The sequence below is a fragment of the Acipenser ruthenus genome, unplaced genomic scaffold, assembly GCF_902713425.1.
Source record: "Acipenser ruthenus unplaced genomic scaffold, fAciRut3.2 maternal haplotype, whole genome shotgun sequence".
NCBI lineage: Eukaryota > Metazoa > Chordata > Actinopteri > Acipenseriformes > Acipenseridae > Acipenser > Acipenser ruthenus.
Genome location: NW_026707822.1, coordinates 1 through 19,029, shown reverse-complemented (window position 1 = coordinate 19,029; position 19,029 = coordinate 1). Strand labels below are relative to the sequence as shown.

The 19,029-nt window shown below is 35.5% G+C and overlaps 2 protein-coding genes and 1 long non-coding RNA gene across 6 annotated transcripts; 1 reads left to right on the top strand and 2 right to left on the bottom strand.

The window, feature by feature from the left end:
• Positions 1-4,429: 4,429 nt before the first annotated feature.
• Positions 4,430-7,558, bottom strand: LOC131728378 (vesicle transport through interaction with t-SNAREs homolog 1A-like). Of its 2 annotated transcripts, XM_059019386.1 has the most exons (4): positions 7,330-7,558; positions 6,331-6,357; positions 5,110-5,168; positions 4,430-4,837 (listed from the first exon to the last, which is right to left on the bottom strand). In XM_059019386.1, exons 1-4 carry the CDS (start codon positions 7,421-7,423, stop codon positions 4,610-4,612), a joined length of 408 nt encoding a protein of 135 aa, XP_058875369.1. In that variant the 5' UTR covers positions 7,424-7,558; the 3' UTR covers positions 4,430-4,609. The 2 variants fall into 2 exon arrangements, with proteins under 2 accessions (XP_058875369.1, XP_058875370.1); XM_059019387.1 differs by lacking the exon at positions 6,331-6,357 and having other exon boundaries at positions 7,330-7,556.
• Positions 7,559-7,642: 84 nt separating this feature from the next.
• Positions 7,643-15,793, top strand: LOC131728377 (palmitoyltransferase ZDHHC6). Of its 3 annotated transcripts, none has more exons than XM_059019385.1 (11): positions 7,643-7,783; positions 8,928-9,433; positions 10,614-10,705; positions 11,326-11,485; positions 11,754-11,915; positions 12,341-12,394; positions 12,604-12,771; positions 13,765-13,806; positions 14,109-14,254; positions 14,665-14,711; positions 15,467-15,793. In XM_059019385.1, exons 2-11 carry the CDS (start codon positions 9,167-9,169, stop codon positions 15,568-15,570), a joined length of 1,242 nt encoding a protein of 413 aa, XP_058875368.1. In that variant the 5' UTR covers positions 7,643-7,783; positions 8,928-9,166; the 3' UTR covers positions 15,571-15,793. The 3 variants fall into 3 exon arrangements, with proteins under 3 accessions (XP_058875368.1, XP_058875367.1, XP_058875366.1); XM_059019384.1 differs by having other exon boundaries at positions 7,696-7,828; XM_059019383.1 differs by lacking the exon at positions 7,643-7,783 and adding an exon at positions 7,847-8,117.
• Positions 15,794-15,822: 29 nt separating this feature from the next.
• On the bottom strand, positions 15,823-18,967 carry LOC131728379 (uncharacterized). Its single transcript, XR_009322657.1, has 4 exons — positions 18,626-18,967; positions 17,261-17,362; positions 16,940-17,011; positions 15,823-16,431 (listed from the first exon to the last, which is right to left on the bottom strand). It is a non-coding gene; the product is annotated as an uncharacterized LOC131728379 (long non-coding RNA).
• Between the last annotated feature and the right edge of the window lie 62 nt (positions 18,968-19,029).

The following is a 19,029-nucleotide window of genomic DNA, read 5'->3' as shown; positions in this document are numbered from 1 at the left end:
GTTGAGATAACACTTCATTCCTCTAAATAAGGGTTGTACAGTAGTACATAACTGTGCTCTAAATATTGGTACTATCAATTATAATGTTATCTGTTAAATAGAGGCGGCAGTTCATATTAATAAAGGGGGGGGGGGGGTTGGCTGTGGCCTTGGACTGCATAAAGAATAGTATAGTCTACATTTTCTTTTAATAAAGTGTCAGCTAGAATGCATTTTGCTATAAAGGAGGATTTGGAATGCAAAATGTACAATAGATATGTTTCGGGAGCAATTCTGCACCTCATATTTTTGCCTGAATAGCTTCCAGTCGACAGGTTCTATTCAAAAACTCTTGTGATTACTGGAGAAAGCTGTGCTGTTATTAAAAAGGTCGCTATGAAGGCTCAGCCAGGTATACTGGGTCACAAACAGAAACATGCCAAGATCTGAAGCACTCATTGTTGCCATTGGGCTTGCTCAGAATCCCCTCACACATAAAAGCAGATACCAGGTTTAATAATATATATATATATATATATATATATATATATATATATATATATATATATATATATATATATATATAGACACACACACACACACACATATATATATATATATATATATATATATATATATATATATATATATATATATATATATATTTAAAAAATCCAGTATTATTTGAGATTTTAAAGGGAAGTGGTACAGAATTTTAGGAAGCGTTCATTTATTACTACAATAAAAGCTGCACTTGGTACACACTTTGAAAAACAAAAAATGGCTACAGTATCACTACTGTACTGAAAAACCCAGACAAATGAACTAACAGCATAGTCAATAATCTTCTAAATAGATACATGGGGCAATCAATTCCACAGTAAGTGATTACCAGCAAAAAACAATAAATGCATGTATGGTGAGAAATGGCTTCAGAGCTTTTAAGGACTGTAGGAAGAACAAACTATCCTCTAGCATTCATATACTCTATTAATGTTGCCTGCGCCATCCACTATCCCAGTGGATATTAAATGTTTCTTTTCATGATTACTGTTTAGCATTAAGTTGCAATAATAATGCAATTTATTAAGTCAATCAAAAATAAAAAACGATCACAGTAGAACTAAAACGAACCCAGCAGGCCTCACAGGGGAGGTCCTGTTGCAGAATGTGCAGTTGGGTGAAGGTCAAATGGTCTTACCTATGCAAGCTCCTAATACCTTACAATTACAACTGGAGATGCCCGGCTAAGTGAACTGAGCAAGTGGGGGAATAAAAACACGGCCAAGGCTAACACCAGTAGTCATGTATACAGTGCTAAAGGGCTTCTCGTCTTTTTACTTGAAAGCAACGCTTCAAATACAAATCTATATGGAACAGGACAGGGTGCGGAATGAAGGTACAAAAAATACAAAATCAAATAATAACACAGCAGAGTAATGTAATAAAGCATGCCCCCTGCCCCCTCCTTCCACTCTGTGTAAAGCGCGGTCCTCCATGTTGTATGCAATGTAGCTACCAAGAGGCTGGATCCCAGCCAGGGCCTGGCTGCCAGCAAAAACTTTGTCACCTCCTTTGAACATCTGAAGCATGTTTACCCAATAGATTTCATTAAATTACACTTCCATTAGGAAGTGTACAATGTTGATACTTGTCTGCTAGATAAAAGGAATCACTAAGAGGCATGTCACTCCGCTCCCCCAGCTGACTGCCATTTCTGGGCCAATCAAGAGAAGTAACTAGAACAATACTCGTTTTTTTTTTTTAAATACAGTGTCTCCATGGGCTAGCAGCTTAAACATTTCAATCCCATTATCAAAATGAACCCATCATCACGAGGCACCCATAGGATGTTACTTTAGAAGATTTATATTGAATCAATGAAGTTTGGGGGTCAGCTGTCATTGAGTGCTGAACCTTTGTTTTGGTTACACAGTCTAGTGACCCATACAAGCCCTGGCAAACATCAAATCTGGGTAACAGCAGTCGGGATATAAAAGGCCCACGCGTTAAACAGAGGTTATTCTCAGCTACTCAGGGTGCAGTTTGGATGCTGGTCAAAGTCCCTTTTCCAATTGATTTGTTTAAGTCTACATTATGTCCTTACCCACCTATCAGCACAGAGAAGCAGTGCAAGCATATATACTATAGTCTCAAAACACTGACACTTAGTAATCCCTATTGTTCTCTAACAGTTCCTGTTCTGTTTGGTTTCACTGGTGCAAGCAAGGCTACCATTAGTGTGCAAAATATATATAAAAGCTATTATTTCACCTTTTTACAAAAAAAACTTAAATACATTTGATGTGAACAAAATACATTGACATACATGTAGTATTACCAAAATAACATAGAAACTGCAACTAAATTACTAACTAATCTTAAGAGATTGATATTTACTGTAGATCTGGTACATTTGGGGGGCCATTATCTACCAATGTCCCCTGGTTTGTCAGTCATATTCAGGTGTTGCATTAAAATAACAAATGTACTCCATAAACATCAGTAACTTAAAACAATAATAGTATAAGCAGTATCTAAACCCTGTGCATACAATACATACTGTATCCCAATTCCTGCACTTAAGAGGGTAGTATATAAGATATAAAGGGTTAATGGGTTTTTTACAGTAGTTTTATTGCAAGCTCTTGTTACACAGTCAGCAATTTATGTCGCCCAAACTATTTATTAATATTATGTCATCTGCATATTCCTAGAATGTGGCTACAGAGTGGAGCTGTCACTAAGCTTTAAGGCCGTGTCAGTTTCTCCTTGGATTTAAACAGCGGTTTTCATTTAAAATTGCAGTGTGCCTGGAAAGTTGGCAATCTCTTGTCAGGAGCTCCATGGATAAGTTAAGTAAGGGTTCTGTTTAACTGTCAAAATAAAATAAAGCTATCAAAACAATTGTGTCTAGGACACAGAAATGAGACGCTGGAACCTATCAGCTCATTTGTCACATGTCTGTGAACCAGAAAAAAATAAAAAAAACTCTTATATGCAAGGCTTGAAATTAGGGACAGTTCCCTTAACTCTTCCCATGCCAGATTTCTACTCCTCCAGAAACATGCTGCGTTCAGCCAACATTGTAATTTTACAATGGTACATGCATGTTACATGCAATTCATTTAAAAAGGGGTGGATCATTTTCCTAGCTATGCATTTACTACATTTGATGTGCTACTGGTCCAGAATGATGGTAAAGCCAATCTCTGTATTTAAAACCCAATATTGTTTAGCCAGAAATCCAGGTCAGGCAGGCTCACAGAGATTACAGACTGACCATCGGACCTGGGGTCAATTAGATATTTTTGTTCAGTTCCAATTATGCTGCAGTAATTCAATTATAATTACAGACGGCAGGCCTGGAGATCGGCTGCAGACTCCATTAGATCTTTGATTAATCCTTCTTCAGTTTTATCACACTGATATTAGTTAGGGAGATCCTTTGTGGGGGGTGGTTTTTGTGGAGGGTGGTTTGGGGAGGGGGGAGGGCTAATGTAAAACTTGGGGAATTATTGTATTGTATTTAAAAATTATATGTTTTTGTATTGTCCCCAATAAACATTTGATCACAAATATATATATATATATATATTATATATATATATATATATATATATATATATATATATATATATATATATATATATATATATATATATATATATATATATAACATGTATACAAAAAAGTAACAAACACAACTATACACATTAACATGTTTACTCTAACATGCTTACTCTTTATTCTAAATAACCACAGGGACAAATCAGAAACATGCTACGTTACTTTTATTTTTTCAAGTAAATGAGGTCACTAAAAGGTCTGAAAATATGATAATAATGATCGCTCAATGTAAAACACCACATGAAATTGTGGATGACTAAACTTGGAAACGTGTGTAATTGAACTGTAATTAATCAATTATATGTTATAATTACAATTACAACTACAATTACACAGTGCCACTGTTCAACTACATTTATAATGGCATTGTAATTGCAATGGATTACAAATTACACAGTGCCACTGTTCAACTACATTTATAATGGCATTGTAATTGCAATGGATTACAAATTACACAGTGCCACTGTTCAACTACATTTATAATGGCATTGTAATTGCAATGGATTACAAATTACACAATTACAAGTGCAGTTAAGCCCAGGTCTGCTGACCACTGACATTTAGAGAGTTCTAAAAAGCAGACAATGTCTTATGTTCATTGTGTTCAGTTTCTACACAGCTCTCATTTTGTTGTGCACATGTTATACAGGATCTAGTTGCACCATTGTAACAAATAAAGATCCTGTATGCAGAAATAAAGCATTTCTGCTACGTCAGCCCAAGAGAAATCTGAACAGGCTGCTAACCTTAGCTAGTGGAAAAACTTGTGGTGCTCAGTTTCACAAAATCGACATTTTTTAAAATGCACGCTGATGCTCGGTTTGAAAAGTGGCTGTTTGTTATTTATTTTGAAGGTATTGTACAAAATACACTGATATGGCTCGGGTGCAACAGAGGAGCTGAGAGGTTAACCTAGATGAAGAAATGACAAGACACTTGTGTGTATTTCAATGTGCAATGGGTTGACTACGTTGGAATATACATATCATATCATATATAACTAAACAGTAACATCTAGTGGTGGTACAGGAGTAATACTGGCATGAAATAATTCATCACTAAATATGGTACCTAAGGTTGTTATGATTAAGCAGGCACAAATACACAAGGGACTCACAAAATCCTTCTCAAGTTTCTCCAGCTCCTGTTTGTAGCTCTTAAGCCTGGTGCTGTGCATGCCTCGACTCTGGACTGGGATCTCCCGCACCTCAAGGTCCATCTGCTCCAGCTGGAAGATTTAAACAGAGGAAAATCTTTATTGAATTGCAGTGAATTGTATAGGCATTTCAGAGAAATAAGAAAATACATGTACTTTTAAATGAAATGTGTGTGGCATTCCTAATTAAACTGAGTTCAGGAAGGGCTGAACATGTCTTGTACAGTAACTTATTACAAACACTGTCTGTATGTTTTTACAGTCATGAAACTGAACTATTTCTCTTTAACTTTTATGGTTTCAGTTGCACAGTGAATGCATCTCAAAGTAGTTCAAATACATACTAGCTCTCTGGCTTCTTCTAGCTGCTTCTCAACACTTACAACCATGTTCTTTTTCTCATCTGAAAAAAAAGACAATTAACTATTAATCTCTAGATTGATTGCTGTATTCTGCAGCAACTGAACATGCTCTTCAATCATAAAACAGTCATAGCCCCCATAGCCCATAAACATCAAGGAACTTTATCATTCACCTACATTGGCATCCCTGCTTCAACAGGCACACATAGTTTAGTATCAGCTAAATCTGTTATTAGTGTAAATCTCAGAACAAAATCTGCACTCTTTATACTGTGACATAAAAGCCAATGACATTAACAAACCCTGCAGAATGGCATGCATAACCGTAACATGCTTTTAAACAGTAGTGAAATCAGTAGCTTTACTTTAATTTACAGTATTACAACAATAGCTTCAGTAATCCATAAATCAAAGTAAACCACACTGGTGTAGAGGCATTACCATACATACTTGCCTGAGAAGTGTTGGGTTAGCCTGTTTTGTTTCCCCAACCCCTCTATGCTGTAATATCACCCAGCCTTGGGAAAGGTGGGGTTTAACTTTGGACAGCATTTATGCCCAACAAGGTATGAGATTTGATCACTTTTTGAACCCACATTTTTTAATCCCCCACTATTGGACAAAATGGATGGGTGATTCAAGCATACTGCTGAAAGTGCCCCTTACCTGTTTTAAAAAAAAGATTGATAATAAACTAAATGAGCTTAAAATCTCCAAATAAACAGCAGATCAAATAGGTTATGAGAAAATGGGGAAGTCTGCAAAAATCCAGAGCTTTATTATCAAACATTTAGGCTACCCAACATAAGTTAGCAAGCTTTAGAAATCAGGCCCGTAAGTTTAAACAAAGTTAATTGGAAACATACTGATTGATGTGCACACTATAAAAATATTTATTTTCCATAGGACATGATTACTTATTTGGTGTACAAAATGTGTCTAGCGTCCAAGATTCCCTATCACTGAATATGTGTAACACACCACGTTGAATTTCGTGAGGTCTCTAGTTAGCTTTGTTTCAATAGCACTTTTGACCTCTAAATACTGCAATTTGCTGGTTGGTCTTTTATCACATTGGCCTACAGATCTCAGTGGTTCATGCTTTGTGGGTTTCACAAACTCAGACATTTTCAAATGAGTAACACTAATCTGGATTCTATACACATATGAACAGCATGAGTGCAATAAACAGAAATGCATTACCTTCTGGGTCATTTCCATCAGAGCAGACTGTGGACAAATTCAAAACCTGACTGTAAAGGCTTTGAATTAACACTGTTTTCAGTCTTGTAAAATGGTATAGCAGTTAAAAAAAAAAAAAAAAAAAGTAATAGAGCTCTCAGAATGATACTCCATGGCACACCACATACCACAGTGTTTGATTACATTTTGTATTAGACTGCTTTTAATTTAATGGTTTAATTGTTCATTCATTATGTGTGTGTGTCTGTCTCTGTGTGATGAAAGCCCCTATAGAAATGTCAATTGCATTGTCCAGTCACCTTGCAGCAACCTGGATGCCTTACTGTACTTCCTGTACAATTACAACATGATCCTGACAGTTCTATTATTTTATGATTGGGCTTAGTTAATAAAACACATGCCTCTTAAAAGACTGAAGGGCTACACTGTCTCAGTTGTGTAACTGGACATACAGCACAGGTATCTTCAGAATGGTTTAATGTATTGTATCTGGTGATACAGAAATTTACCGGCTCACTTGTTCTCCTAAAACTGTTGCAGTCTTACACCACCCTGCTGAGTTAGACAGCAGCCTAAACAGAGTTACAAGCACGACTAGTTCAGCAGCTGTACAGCAAAAGTAAAGCTGTGAAATGAATAGAAAGAGCTCAAACAGAACTCCATTAAATGGATAAGGCGTTATGTGATCTGTAATCATCAATAACACCAACCAACAAGGGAGGACGTGAATACATACCTGCGTGTACTACAGCATTATCGTTCTACATTTGCTTATTACTGTGTTATTTTAAAGACACATACAGCTTGTTTTTTTATGTTTAAACTCACGATCAGAGTTTCCAGTTCTGTCTTAACCATCAATTCGTACACACATGCACTGCCAACTCACGTTTCGCTTATAACCTTGTTTTTTGCGATAATTATAATTTTGGTTGCGCAGATGTTCAGCTGTATTGTTGTTGTTGTTGAATAACAAGTCAATGCCCCCTGCTCCCTTACCTCCAGCCAATTTAGGAATCTTTACAATCCTGCTCGTTATTTCAGCTGTCAGGGTCCCGAAATCCTGCTCGTATGTCTCAAAATCAGATGACATTTTTTTGTTTGTTTGTTTGTTTGTTTGTTTTTAATCTCAAGATTAAATAAATAAGAACGAATCCAGAATTTACTTCTGTGACAGTACTTGTCACCGTCACTTCCTGATAGGTACACCACAATTCTCGTCCGATGTGAAACTGGAACTCTTACTAAGGGTCCACTGAATAAAGTAGCAAACCCACTGACAAAATGAAAATGTATTTGCAAACTACATGTGAATTATAAAGAAAACATGTATTTTTTTAAAAATGCTTTATATTAATTTTAAAACATATATCAGAATATTTTCGCGTGAGTAATATGATTGGTTTTAGTTGGCTGGGGCACCTACGGGAAGTACCAGCCACAACCAGAGGAGGTGGGTCGAATTTAAATAAACAGTTTGTGTTTCACAGAAAAAAAGGTAATAATTATTTACCGGCATTGATATATTGGTGTTGGAGAACGGTGTTTTTTTTTGTTTTTTTGTTTTTTTTTGTAAATTAACAGAACGTATTTGTATTTTACTGGTTCGTTTTTAGTTATTATTATTATTATTATTATTATTTTATTTTTTTTTGAGTGTGTACAGTCGTTGCATTTCCTGGTCAGCGCAAGGATTTATATAACCATTGGTCAGCGTTGGACTTCAGTTTGGTAATGGCTTCTTCCTCAAGAACAGTCAGGATAAGAACAAGGAAGGATTGACTAAGGTCCGGGAATACAACTTCACAAAAAAGCATTATAATAATTCAAGTAAAAATAAGACGAATAAAATGATCAAATTATATAAACCTTTCTTCTCTCGACAAGAATATCCACAATTTTACGATTATTATTATTGTTATTATTTTGTCATACATAGTGTTGACATATATACAGGCAAATTGATTGGTTCTTGTGGACAAAGACTGTGAACCATTTCATTTAATATTATTGTTTGAGATTAAATGTCGAGCAATCTTGCTGTTCATATTTAAATACATTTTTTTTTTTAAATGGCATTCTGTCTTAAATGTACAATATCAGAAAGGTGTGGTTAACATATGGAAATGTTACTGGCTTTCTATAGAGCAGCTGAAGCAATACTGACAATCCAACAGCGTTGTGTCAGTTCCTTTAGAACTCGTTTGTTTGTTTATTGTTGCTGAATTGAAAATGTACACAAACCAGGGGTTTGTAATTTGTGTTCTAGGCTTGTTATTGACTGTAGACATGTCACATACTACGGTTGATTCGGTACAAACTAGATACTACAATATTTTCGCTTCGAGTCTACCCAAACCAGCTTGCACAGGGGGAAAAAAACACCAACCCCTCCAGAAAGTGTACCTGTTCGAATTAGAGATGTCGTCTAATTTTAAATACAGTTTTGACAAGGTCACAAGGCAAATCTATCTGTTGTAGTAGTTTCTAATGTTTTACCAGAATTTGGCTTTCACATTGGATTACCAGAAATAGCTATGATCAGACCGATCTGTTTGTCAGACATTAACTTTTTTTTTTTTTTGTCTTCCTCCTAGATGGGACATATTCCTCTGACATAAGTAAACCAAGATTGTACGCATTTTGAAGAAGAAATTTTGATCCAAAAGATGCTTAAGCATTTTGTATTGGGATGCACTGAAGGACAACCTTGTCACATAACTTCTTATGCTACAGCTTCAATCTTGTGGGGAAAAATACAGCAACCGTCCCTTGGTCCCTAAAAGAAAAACTGATTTTACCCAGTTTTTTTTTTATTTATTCGATAACAATAAAAATGAACGTACTATCTTCACTTATCAGATTTGAAAATCTTCAAGAACTGAAGAGAGTGTGCCATTGGGGACCACTTATAGCCCTTACGGTGATAGCAGTATGCTCAACTATGGCCGTTCTAGACTCTGTGCTTTGGTACTGGCCTTTGGACACCACCGGGGGAAGCATTAATTTCATTATGTTGATAAACTGGACTGTTCTTATTCTTTACAACTACTTCAATGCAATGTTTGTTGGTCCTGGGTACATTCCTCTGGGGTGGAAACCGGTAAGAGTGGATGGGATTGGAAACGTGGGGGTCTTAATTTTATATTCCCGTATTTTAAGCAAATTTGAAATAGCTGGAACATATTCCTGGAAAAATTCGAATGAAATTAACAGGGATACTTAAAGATCAGACGTGGGGCTATGTTAACGATGTAACCACAATGTAGCACATGGCAGATAATGTTGTATTTTATTCAGTGGAGTTAAACCATTTGAGATCCATCATAAAAATATATATATATATCTATATATAGATATATATATAGATATATATATATATAAAGTTTGAGAAAAAGGAAAACTGCTGTGTACCAAAATGATCAATAAGAAAAAAGAAAAAAATTGATTTGTAATCAATTATTCCACCTTTTTAAGTACCTGAAATATCCTTTTCTTTTTTCTTATATATATATCTATATAGATATATATATAGATAGATAGATAGATAGATAGATATACTGTATATATATATATATATAATGTGTGTGTGTATATATATATATATATATATAATATATATATGCTTGTTACTGATCTTTGAAGTTGTTTCAACACATTTACACAATTTAAGGAACCAAGATATGCTAACAAACACTGGGATCAATGTTTTTTGTTTTTTTTTTAAAAGGAGTGGTAACTTTTTCAAAACATATAAAATATATATTTTCATTTTTAAGTGTGTATAAAGTAACTAGATGCATACAGTTTAATACACGCTTGGGGACACCCACAGGATGAGTGTGTGTGTAAATGATAATATAAAATAGGAAAACATTTTCAACCCTAGTAATCTTATTTGTCACTCCTAATGTTAATCCATCAAACGCAGAGTAAAATATTTAAATAATTAAATGGATCAAATTCCCAGAACACAAAAGCTGCATGTTCCTAATCACAGTGGTTCAAAAGCCAAACATAGGATTTGAAAGGCTTAGTTTGTGTATTTTTCAACCCATTTAAATTCAGTCAACATGAAGTCAAGCCCTTAAATCACAAGGGTTATTATCAAGTTTAATTTCTGTGATTACGATCTTTTAAAATCGGGGTATTTAACTATTTACCCATGTCTGCTCAGGATTATGAGGGTGTTTGTAAATAAATCTGTCATAACTAGTTTCACAAACCTAATCTTAAAACACCTGAAGTCTTAACCGTGCTGTTCTGCCTCTTTTTTTAAACAGGAAAGCTCAAAGGACTGCATGTGCCTGCAGTACTGTAGAGTGTGCCAGGGATTCAAGGCACCACGGTCACACCACTGCCGCAAGTGTAACAGGTACATATACATGAGCTGGCATTTCTTTCAATCAGTGCAGGTCATCTTAGAGTTGGAGTTATGCTGTTGTAATATTGGCTTTCTATGTATATACCACATTCCTAGTTTTACTTCATTTTAAATACAGAATTATAAATACAATTATTCAGATTTATCAATGTCATAAGTATCAGTTTTTCTTTCCATTAGCATTCAGAGCTGGGTACACAGATCCTGATGAGTACTAATTCTGTACCACCTTACTTAAGCTTAACATTAGGTCGTTCAAGGTGAATGCCAGTCAGGGTCTGTTAAATCAGTCTTACAAGTACTGTGTGTTCTGTTTTGCTCAGATTATATGCACAACACACTTCAAAGTGCACACTCAGTATGATACTGTAGTTGCATAATTTAAAAACCAATAGAAAAGGCATAATTATCAATTAGAAATATATAAATGATATACTCAGTATAATCTTAATGGGGGACTAGTTGTACCCTCCCCCCCACCCCCATTCACCTTGAGTGTTTTCAGTTACTGTAGTTTCTTAATATCCGTATCCGCACCCAATCCTGTGAATTTCCTGAGTGAGTTCCAAGACTATAGGGTTTCTAAAACGACTATTCTCTTGAATGTTTAGGTGTGTAATGAAGATGGACCATCACTGTCCATGGATCAATAACTGCTGTGGCCACCAGAACCATGCTTACTTCACCAGCTTTCTGATTTTGGCCCCCCTTGGCTGCATCCATGCTGCTATTATTTTCATTATGACTATGTACACGCAGCTTTACGACCGGGTAAGCAGTCATATTTCCATTACTAATATGCATTTCTGCTATGAGTTTGAATCTCCGTGATGAACTTTGACCTGCATCTGACCTGTGTAAACTGAAATGAAAAAAAGATTCAAGACACAAGTACAGAAAGGGATTATCTAGATTAACATGCTAGATTCCTTGCACCAGTGTGTGTGTGTGTGTGCATGTATATATATATATATATATATAAAAGTTGTTTTCTCTTTACACCAATTTTTGGCAATTGTTTTTTATGTTTAACTTGCAGATATCTTTTGGGTGGAGCTCTGTAAAGATTGATATGAGCGCTGTTAAAAGAGATCAACGCCCCATTATTCCCTTTGGGGTTTCTGCTTTTGCCATGTCTCTGTTTGCCTTAGGGTTGGCACTTGGCACAACCATAGCAGTCGGAATGCTGTTTTTCATTCAGGTACAGTAGATTTGTAACCACAAATTGAAATGAGGCCAAGTCATTGAAACAGGGTGTTAGCTAAACCCTCTTTGTTAATAGAACATGCTAATTAAGTAAAACAAGAGACACATCAAACTGTAAATATAGATGTCCATATGTACTTATTACATTCTGCTGTGTGAAACTTTATATTTATACACTAGTTTTTAGAATATTATGCTTACCCCATGCATGTTTGAGCATCCTTAGTCCTTGTGTACTCTTGTATACTACCCTGTCCAAAATCCCACTGTATACCGCAGTATATGGAGCACTATAATCTGTTTACTTAGCGCCTCATTATTAATGCACAACGTGTGATTAACATGCACAAATTCTCCTGAAGGTGTGCATTCTACTGCTTTTGTTTAATTGCTTTCCAAATAATTAATTATTGTCTACAGATGAAAGTGATCTTAAGAAACAGAACTTCAATTGAAGTTTGGATTGAGGAAAAGGTAAAATGTATTCCAAACATAATTTTTATTTTTGTATGTGTTTGTGAGGTATTTGGTCCTATTTAATGCTTTGTACTGGAAATCACAAAATGTGCTTTCGCAGAAATGACAAACGTAGGACATTTGTAAACTGTAATTGTTTTTATTTATATTCTGATGTGTTGAGGCACTGTTCTATAAATAACACTATCTATGAAATGTATCCACAGGCCAAAGACAGAATACAATATTACCAAATAGGAGAAGAATTTATTTTTCCGTACGACCTGGGAAGTAAATGGGAGAACTTTAAGCAGGTGTTTACCTGGTCTGGGATTCCAGAAGGAGATGGCATAGAGTGGCCTGTTCAAGAAAAATGTGACCAGTACACTTTAACAGTGAGTGCAAATGCCCTGCAATTCACCCTCTTTAACCATGAGCGCAAACGCCCTGCATCAAAGAAGATGCTATCAGTTGGATCTAATCAATAGAATTCATAAAGTGTTCATTGGCTATTTTTGGAAAAGTATTTTATTCAGTGATGAGTTTTACATAACATTGCATGTTTTCATTCTGTCATTGTGAGTTAATTCAGCAATCCAAAAGTTGAAGGTTGTCAATCTCATGAACATTCTGCAATGTATCAGTTTTTAAAAAACTGGGGGCCTTCACTATTCAAAGTGGCTACTTAACCTGTTTGGACCTGAAAAAGATATTTTGCTGCTATGGAAAATAAACATCATAGTTAAAACATAATGATATGCATTTTTTTCATACCTTTTTGCCTTCATATGGCAATTATTATTATTATTATTATTATTATTTATTTCTTAGCAGACGCCCTTATCCAGGGCGACTTACAATCGTAGGCAAAAACATTTCAAGCGTTACAATACAAGTAATACAATAAGAGCAAGAAATACAATAACTCTTGTTCAAGTAAATGCACTGCACAACCGGTAACATTTCTGTAATTATTTCTTTAGTTTGTAGGTTTTAATTTTCAGCAGAGATAAGGCTAAAACCATTCTTTCAAGCTGTGGAGATGTGATTTTGAGTTTACCTCAAGCTGGCGCTTTATTTTGGTTTCTGTTTATTTTAAGACCATATTATGTTTTATTATATATATATAATAAAATATATATATATGTGTGTGTATATGTGTGTGTGTGTGTGTGTGTGTATATATATATATATATATATATATATATATATATATATATATATATATATAATGCTATTTGTATGACAATCAACCTACTGCACGCTAGTGTGAATGAGTCACACCTGACACTATCATTATTTTTCTATATAGCTGTTCAGTGTCTGAAGTATTACATATTTAAAGTTGTCAAAGAGCTGACATATACTTTTCCTTTTGTTATTTGCAGATTGAGCAGCTGAAGCAGAAAGCTGATAAGAGAGTTAGAAGTGTAAGTCCATCATTGACTTAATCTGAACAGCAGAGGGCAATCAATGCATGTGCAATAGGTTAAATCTTAGTCGTGTATCAAAGTCTGTGTTTATAAGCTATCACTATCTGCCTACAGGCACTATACTGGCAAATGTTTAATGTAGCAAAGATTAAAATGTTTTAACAAGAGTCTGTGGATTCAAATGTTTGAGTAGAACTAATCTGGAATCAAATTCATCTTAGATCAAAGAGTGAAATTGTGGTCTTAAGAAAACACCCACTTTGAGCAGTAAGAGTTTAACATTGTTGTTTCTGTGACAGGTACAGTACCGTGTAATAGAGGATTACAGTGGTGCTTGTTGCCCTTTAAACAAAGGTGTGAAAACGTTCTTTACAACGCCCTGCACAGAAGAGCCTAGAATCAAACTGCGCAAAGGAGAGATGATCTTTGCCACCAGGGGGCTAAAGTAAGCCTAGTCATCACCCCTTGATATATTTACCACCTTATTCACACCCCTTCCTAAGCTGTTTCGTGGATCATTCAGTGTTGTGTTTAGCACCGTTTCAAAACCTCTCTGTTTTAAAAAGAGCTGAATACGCATTGGTAATTCTATCAGCAGGAAATCAATAATAAATCTCAAATTATTCTGAAATAAGTGATGTGTGGCTCACTGTATTTAAGAGGTTGGGAAATTGCAATGGGGACTGTTTCAGTGCTGTGTACTGAAACCTGAATTATCCCTTTGGTGTCTTTAATACTGCAGTTATTGTTATTTTAGTATTACTAAATACTGTATCTCCATATTGTTGTGCCAGTGTATGCATGCACATGTATGAAAGCCAAAGATATTTAATACATTTTGACTTGATTTCACAGGTGGTGGATGTATGGAGACAAAGTACTTGATGACGAACAAGTAAAAGGTACTTAAATAGTAAATAATCAATAGTTCAACTGTTTGAACTAGTATAACATTTTTGTTTTCTACTAATACAATGTTAATGTAAATCTATATATTAACATCTCATTGAGTCGTACTTACAGTGCAGTTAGTTGAATGTTTTACAATAGAGTATCCCAGATTCAGTCACTGGTTTGGTTATTAAGTCTTTCTAGGATACAGAGACAGTTTATTCTGGAACCATACAGTACAAAGCACTGACAATATGTGAGTGGGGTTAACACTTTGTGGTGCATTTCTTTGCCTAATGCAAGGCAGCAACATGCTTACATATTATGTAAATTAGATCAGCAATCCTGGTCTGTGGAATTGCGGCTCATTCCTGTCATAGAATCTGTATGAAGGAGTCACTGGAAGTGGGTTTACTGGGACCCTTTCACAAGGATCGGTCAAGGGATAGCCCACACATGCTCAATGGGGTGCATGCTTGTCTGTTCAGGGATCGGTCAAGGGATAGCCCACACATGCTCAATGGGGTGAATGCTTGTCTGTGCAGGGATCGGTCAAGGGATAGCCCACACATGCTCAATGGGGTGAATGCTTGTCTGTTCAGGGATCGGTCAAGGGATAGCCCACACATGCTCAATGGGGTGAATGCTTGTCTGTGCAGGGATCGGTTGAAGGATAGCCCACACGTGCTCAATGGGGTGCATGCTTGTCTCTTATTTATATTTGTAAATAAAACCCCTAACATTGTGTTTGTTTTATTGCTTTAAGCTGGAGTTCGCATTAGAGGCTGGTTCCCAAGAAGATGTGTTGAAAAATGCCTTTATGATACAGTCAACGATCTACCAGTGAATGAAGAGAAAAAAGATAGATAATTATATATATCGGGGTATATGTCATTGGGTGCTTTTGACAATTGTTCTTTCAACAGAACAAACCCTTACTTGAACCTGCTTTTTTCTTTTTTTTTTTTCTTTGGAATTATGCAATTTGTAAAAGCAGTGTTTTCGCATGCATTTCAATGTATCCTTTGTACGGTGCAAATACATTTTTTTTATTATATTTTGTAACACAACCCTACGTATTATGCCTTCAGATTTAAAAAAAATAAATCATATTGCACCTGATTATTATTATTGTTTTTTTTATTAATTTCAATCCATATATTAAACAGTATTACAAAAAAAATATTCTCTACAAATGTGATACATATATTGGTTGTTGGGGATCTTTATAGCAGTTCAAATTCATAGCATTCACAGCTGCATCTGGATGTAGTACACTGACTGTTGTGAACAGGTATATTTAATGTTTGCAATCTAGAGTACAATTGAAAAAAAAATGTTTTCAAATACACCTGATGGTTGTCATCTTTAGAACTGTTGTGAAAATATCACATCCGTAGTATACATGCAAATCTTGTACAGTGCATGATTGCGCAGCTTTCGCTGAGCTACAATGCGGAGCCTATTGAATAGCCTTCCTTTGGAAGTCCACAGTGCAGCTCTTTCACATACTTTCACTCTGTGGATCAGTGAGGCACAAGAGTCCATATGTCTTCAGATGGAACAAAACTGACACTGTGTCAGGTACAGTATTCACTGCAGTGATACATAGAGCTTGTCGATTTCATCTTTGAAGACTTTGGTCAGCTCTGCTCTCTTTGCCTTCAGAGTTGGGGTCAGTAGTCCATTTTCAATGGTAAACTGTTCTGGGTGAAGATATAGGTCCTTTATCTTGAAAGGAGAAAGGAGAACGATTTTGGTGTAAAAGGCAGTTACAGTAAAATAAACATATATTTTACCGAACTAGATTATGTCAAATCCATTGAGCGATATTTTCTACAGGTACTGCAACATAACTTTTGTCATCACAATTAAACTAAGGAGGCAAATCTTTCATACATCTGTTGCTGACATTGTACTGTGGTGTTGTGCATTTTGCCTGAATCTGTTTCACTGGAAGGATAACACAAAGGAATAAATAATAGTAAGTTTATCAATAATACATACTGTAATACAGGAATACAGTATATTTTAAGAAAACTGAACAAAGTCAGTGTGTAATCTTGTGTTCTATCAGTATTTGTATGTTCGCTCGTTCTTCATCATTCCTGGCATAAAACTGATAGAACGCACAATTCCAGGCTGTAACTTCTATGTAACACACCCATCCTCTTAGCAGTTCTTAACATAGTAAAATGCAGTTTAGAAAATGGGTACAGAGCGTAGTTCCTTACAGTACCTGCTCAAAAGACTGAAGCCCAGACTCTTTTCCCAGCTTCAACATATCCTCTTTGATCGCTTTCTTTATGTCCTGTGCATCAAATGTAAACATGCATAAAAACGACAGAATTTTTTTTGCTAAAAAGTGTTTTTGCCAGAAAATATGTATACAACCTTTTATTCAAAGGACAACATTGTATTCTTCAGCTTGTACAAATTCTGAGGCACACTCTAACTTGTATATACTGTATAGTCTGATGTTTTAAATGTCCAGTTTTTCATCTTCTGCAATGCCGAATGTAAATGGGGTAAAACACAATTACTTGCATTTGAAACTTACGGCATTCTTACAGAGGTCTTCCAAAGATCCTTTAATTCCTTTTTTGGCAGCAAAATCTGGAAGCACCTCTGGATCAGGTACCACAATACCCACCAAGCAAGACTGGAAGATAATATTATTGTTGTTAATGCCATGTGGAGGTCAGCCTACAGTAAACGATGGATATACCTGTACATGAGTTTACTGCTGGAACTAAAGGCTATTAATATTCCAAAAGGCACTGCTAACCACCTAACTCTCTATCTGTTTAGGAGACAGTGTGGGCCAGTGGTTAAAGTCCAGGGCTTGTAACTAGAAGGTCACTAGTTCAAATCCCACCTCTGCTACTGACTGACTCGCTGTGTGACCCTGAGCAAGTTACTTAACCTCCTTGCGCTCCATCCTGCAGATGGGATGTTAAATCAATGTCCTATTGTAAGTGACTCTGCATATAATACACAGTTTACAGCCTACCTCTGTAAAGTGCTTTGTGATGGTGGTCCACTATGAAAGGCGCTATATAAAAATAAAGACTATTATTATTATTATTTTATTAACGCAGGTGCAGTAGAATACCAAGGAATAGGGATATGAATCAACATAGAGCTACGTTCATTCTAAACTGAAATAGTCTCTCATGTAACAAAGTGACAAAATATTTCTGCTGGCGAGAGGCATGGAGGATCAAAACCTTATCTGTGGTTGCAGTAAATATCAACTATTTCTGTTTTTTAAAATCAGTATGGGTTTGTGAACGTGGTTCTACTACATATCCACATTTCAGGCAACATCAGGCCATATTAAGTTTTATGACAAGACTGTTGATTGTATATATGACCACACTTGATGGTAAAACACACTGGATATTCCAGGGATGTTGTTAGAAAACTCTCAATCAGAATATACAATTTTGAAAACTGAATTTACATGCATTTTGAAATCAGAATGACTTGTATTCTCTAAAACTACCGGATTTGTTGTGTGAATGTAAAAGAATCATTTTATCAGCATTGTGTTGGTACTGTACTATTGTATGAATATGGTATTACTTATCCCAAAATACCCCCAGAGACAGGAAAACCAAAATGCTACTAAAAGATAAGGAACGTTTTTAATGCCTTGGTTATTTACAGCAGCTAGTAAATGTAATTAAATAAAGAGACATTGATAACTGGATACATACTGTTAATGTAAAAGTGCTGCTACTTGAAGACAACGTTATGGATTATTTAATTGACCTACAAACTAAAAGGAAATGTTTAAATGATTATTTTTATAGTGTAATTAATGTTTCACAAATAAAGAAGTATCAGAAGTATCAGAGTAACAAGAGCCCTTCTTTGGTATCGGCTTACATTATAAATGATTAGTACGGCTGTGGCTTACCTTCAAGCTGTCTCCATGCACAAACACTTGAGCTACAGGGCCGCTTCTCACATACACGTTCTCAATCTTTTCAGGAGCAATGTATTCTCCTTGTGCCAATTTGAAGATGTTCTTCTTTCTGTCAATAATCTTAAGAGCTCCACTCTAAAAAGAAAAAAAAGTGTTTGTATATATATACACACACACACACACACAAAAACATGTTGCCTCATGGTGCCCACAGATTACATCAATCGAGCCAGGGGCTTACAACTTTTTGGATACTGTAACTTCTATGCATTACCATGTCATAATCCAGAAAGTCAATAATGGTGACTATTCTGTTTATGCTAAGACCTAGCCCACAATACAGGACATGAAAATTGTATTTGGAGAAAAACACTTAAATATTTACTTTGGGGATT

What these genes read in the sequence shown, in the direction of transcription:
- LOC131728377 (XM_059019385.1), top strand. Translation starts at nt 9,167, where the DNA reads ATGAACGTACTATCTTCACTTATCAGATTTGAAAATCTTCAAGAACTG. An exon ending in CTGATAAGAGAGTTAGAAGT is followed by an intron (nt 13,807 to 14,108) that starts GTAAGTCCATCA and finishes TTTCTGTGACAG; the next exon opens with GTACAGTACCGTGTAATAGA. An exon ending in TTTGCCACCAGGGGGCTAAA is followed by an intron (nt 14,255 to 14,664) that starts GTAAGCCTAGTC and finishes TTGATTTCACAG; the next exon opens with GTGGTGGATGTATGGAGACA.
- LOC131728378 (XM_059019386.1), bottom strand. Translation starts at nt 7,423, where the DNA reads ATGTCATCTGATTTTGAGACATACGAGCAGGATTTCGGGACCCTGACA. An exon ending in GATTCCTAAATTGGCTGGAG is followed by an intron (nt 6,358 to 7,329) that starts GTAAGGGAGCAG and finishes ATTTGTCCACAG; the next exon opens with TCTGCTCTGATGGAAATGAC. An exon ending in TGATGGAAATGACCCAGAAG is followed by an intron (nt 5,169 to 6,330) that starts GTAATGCATTTC and finishes CTTTTTTTTCAG; the next exon opens with ATGAGAAAAAGAACATGGTT.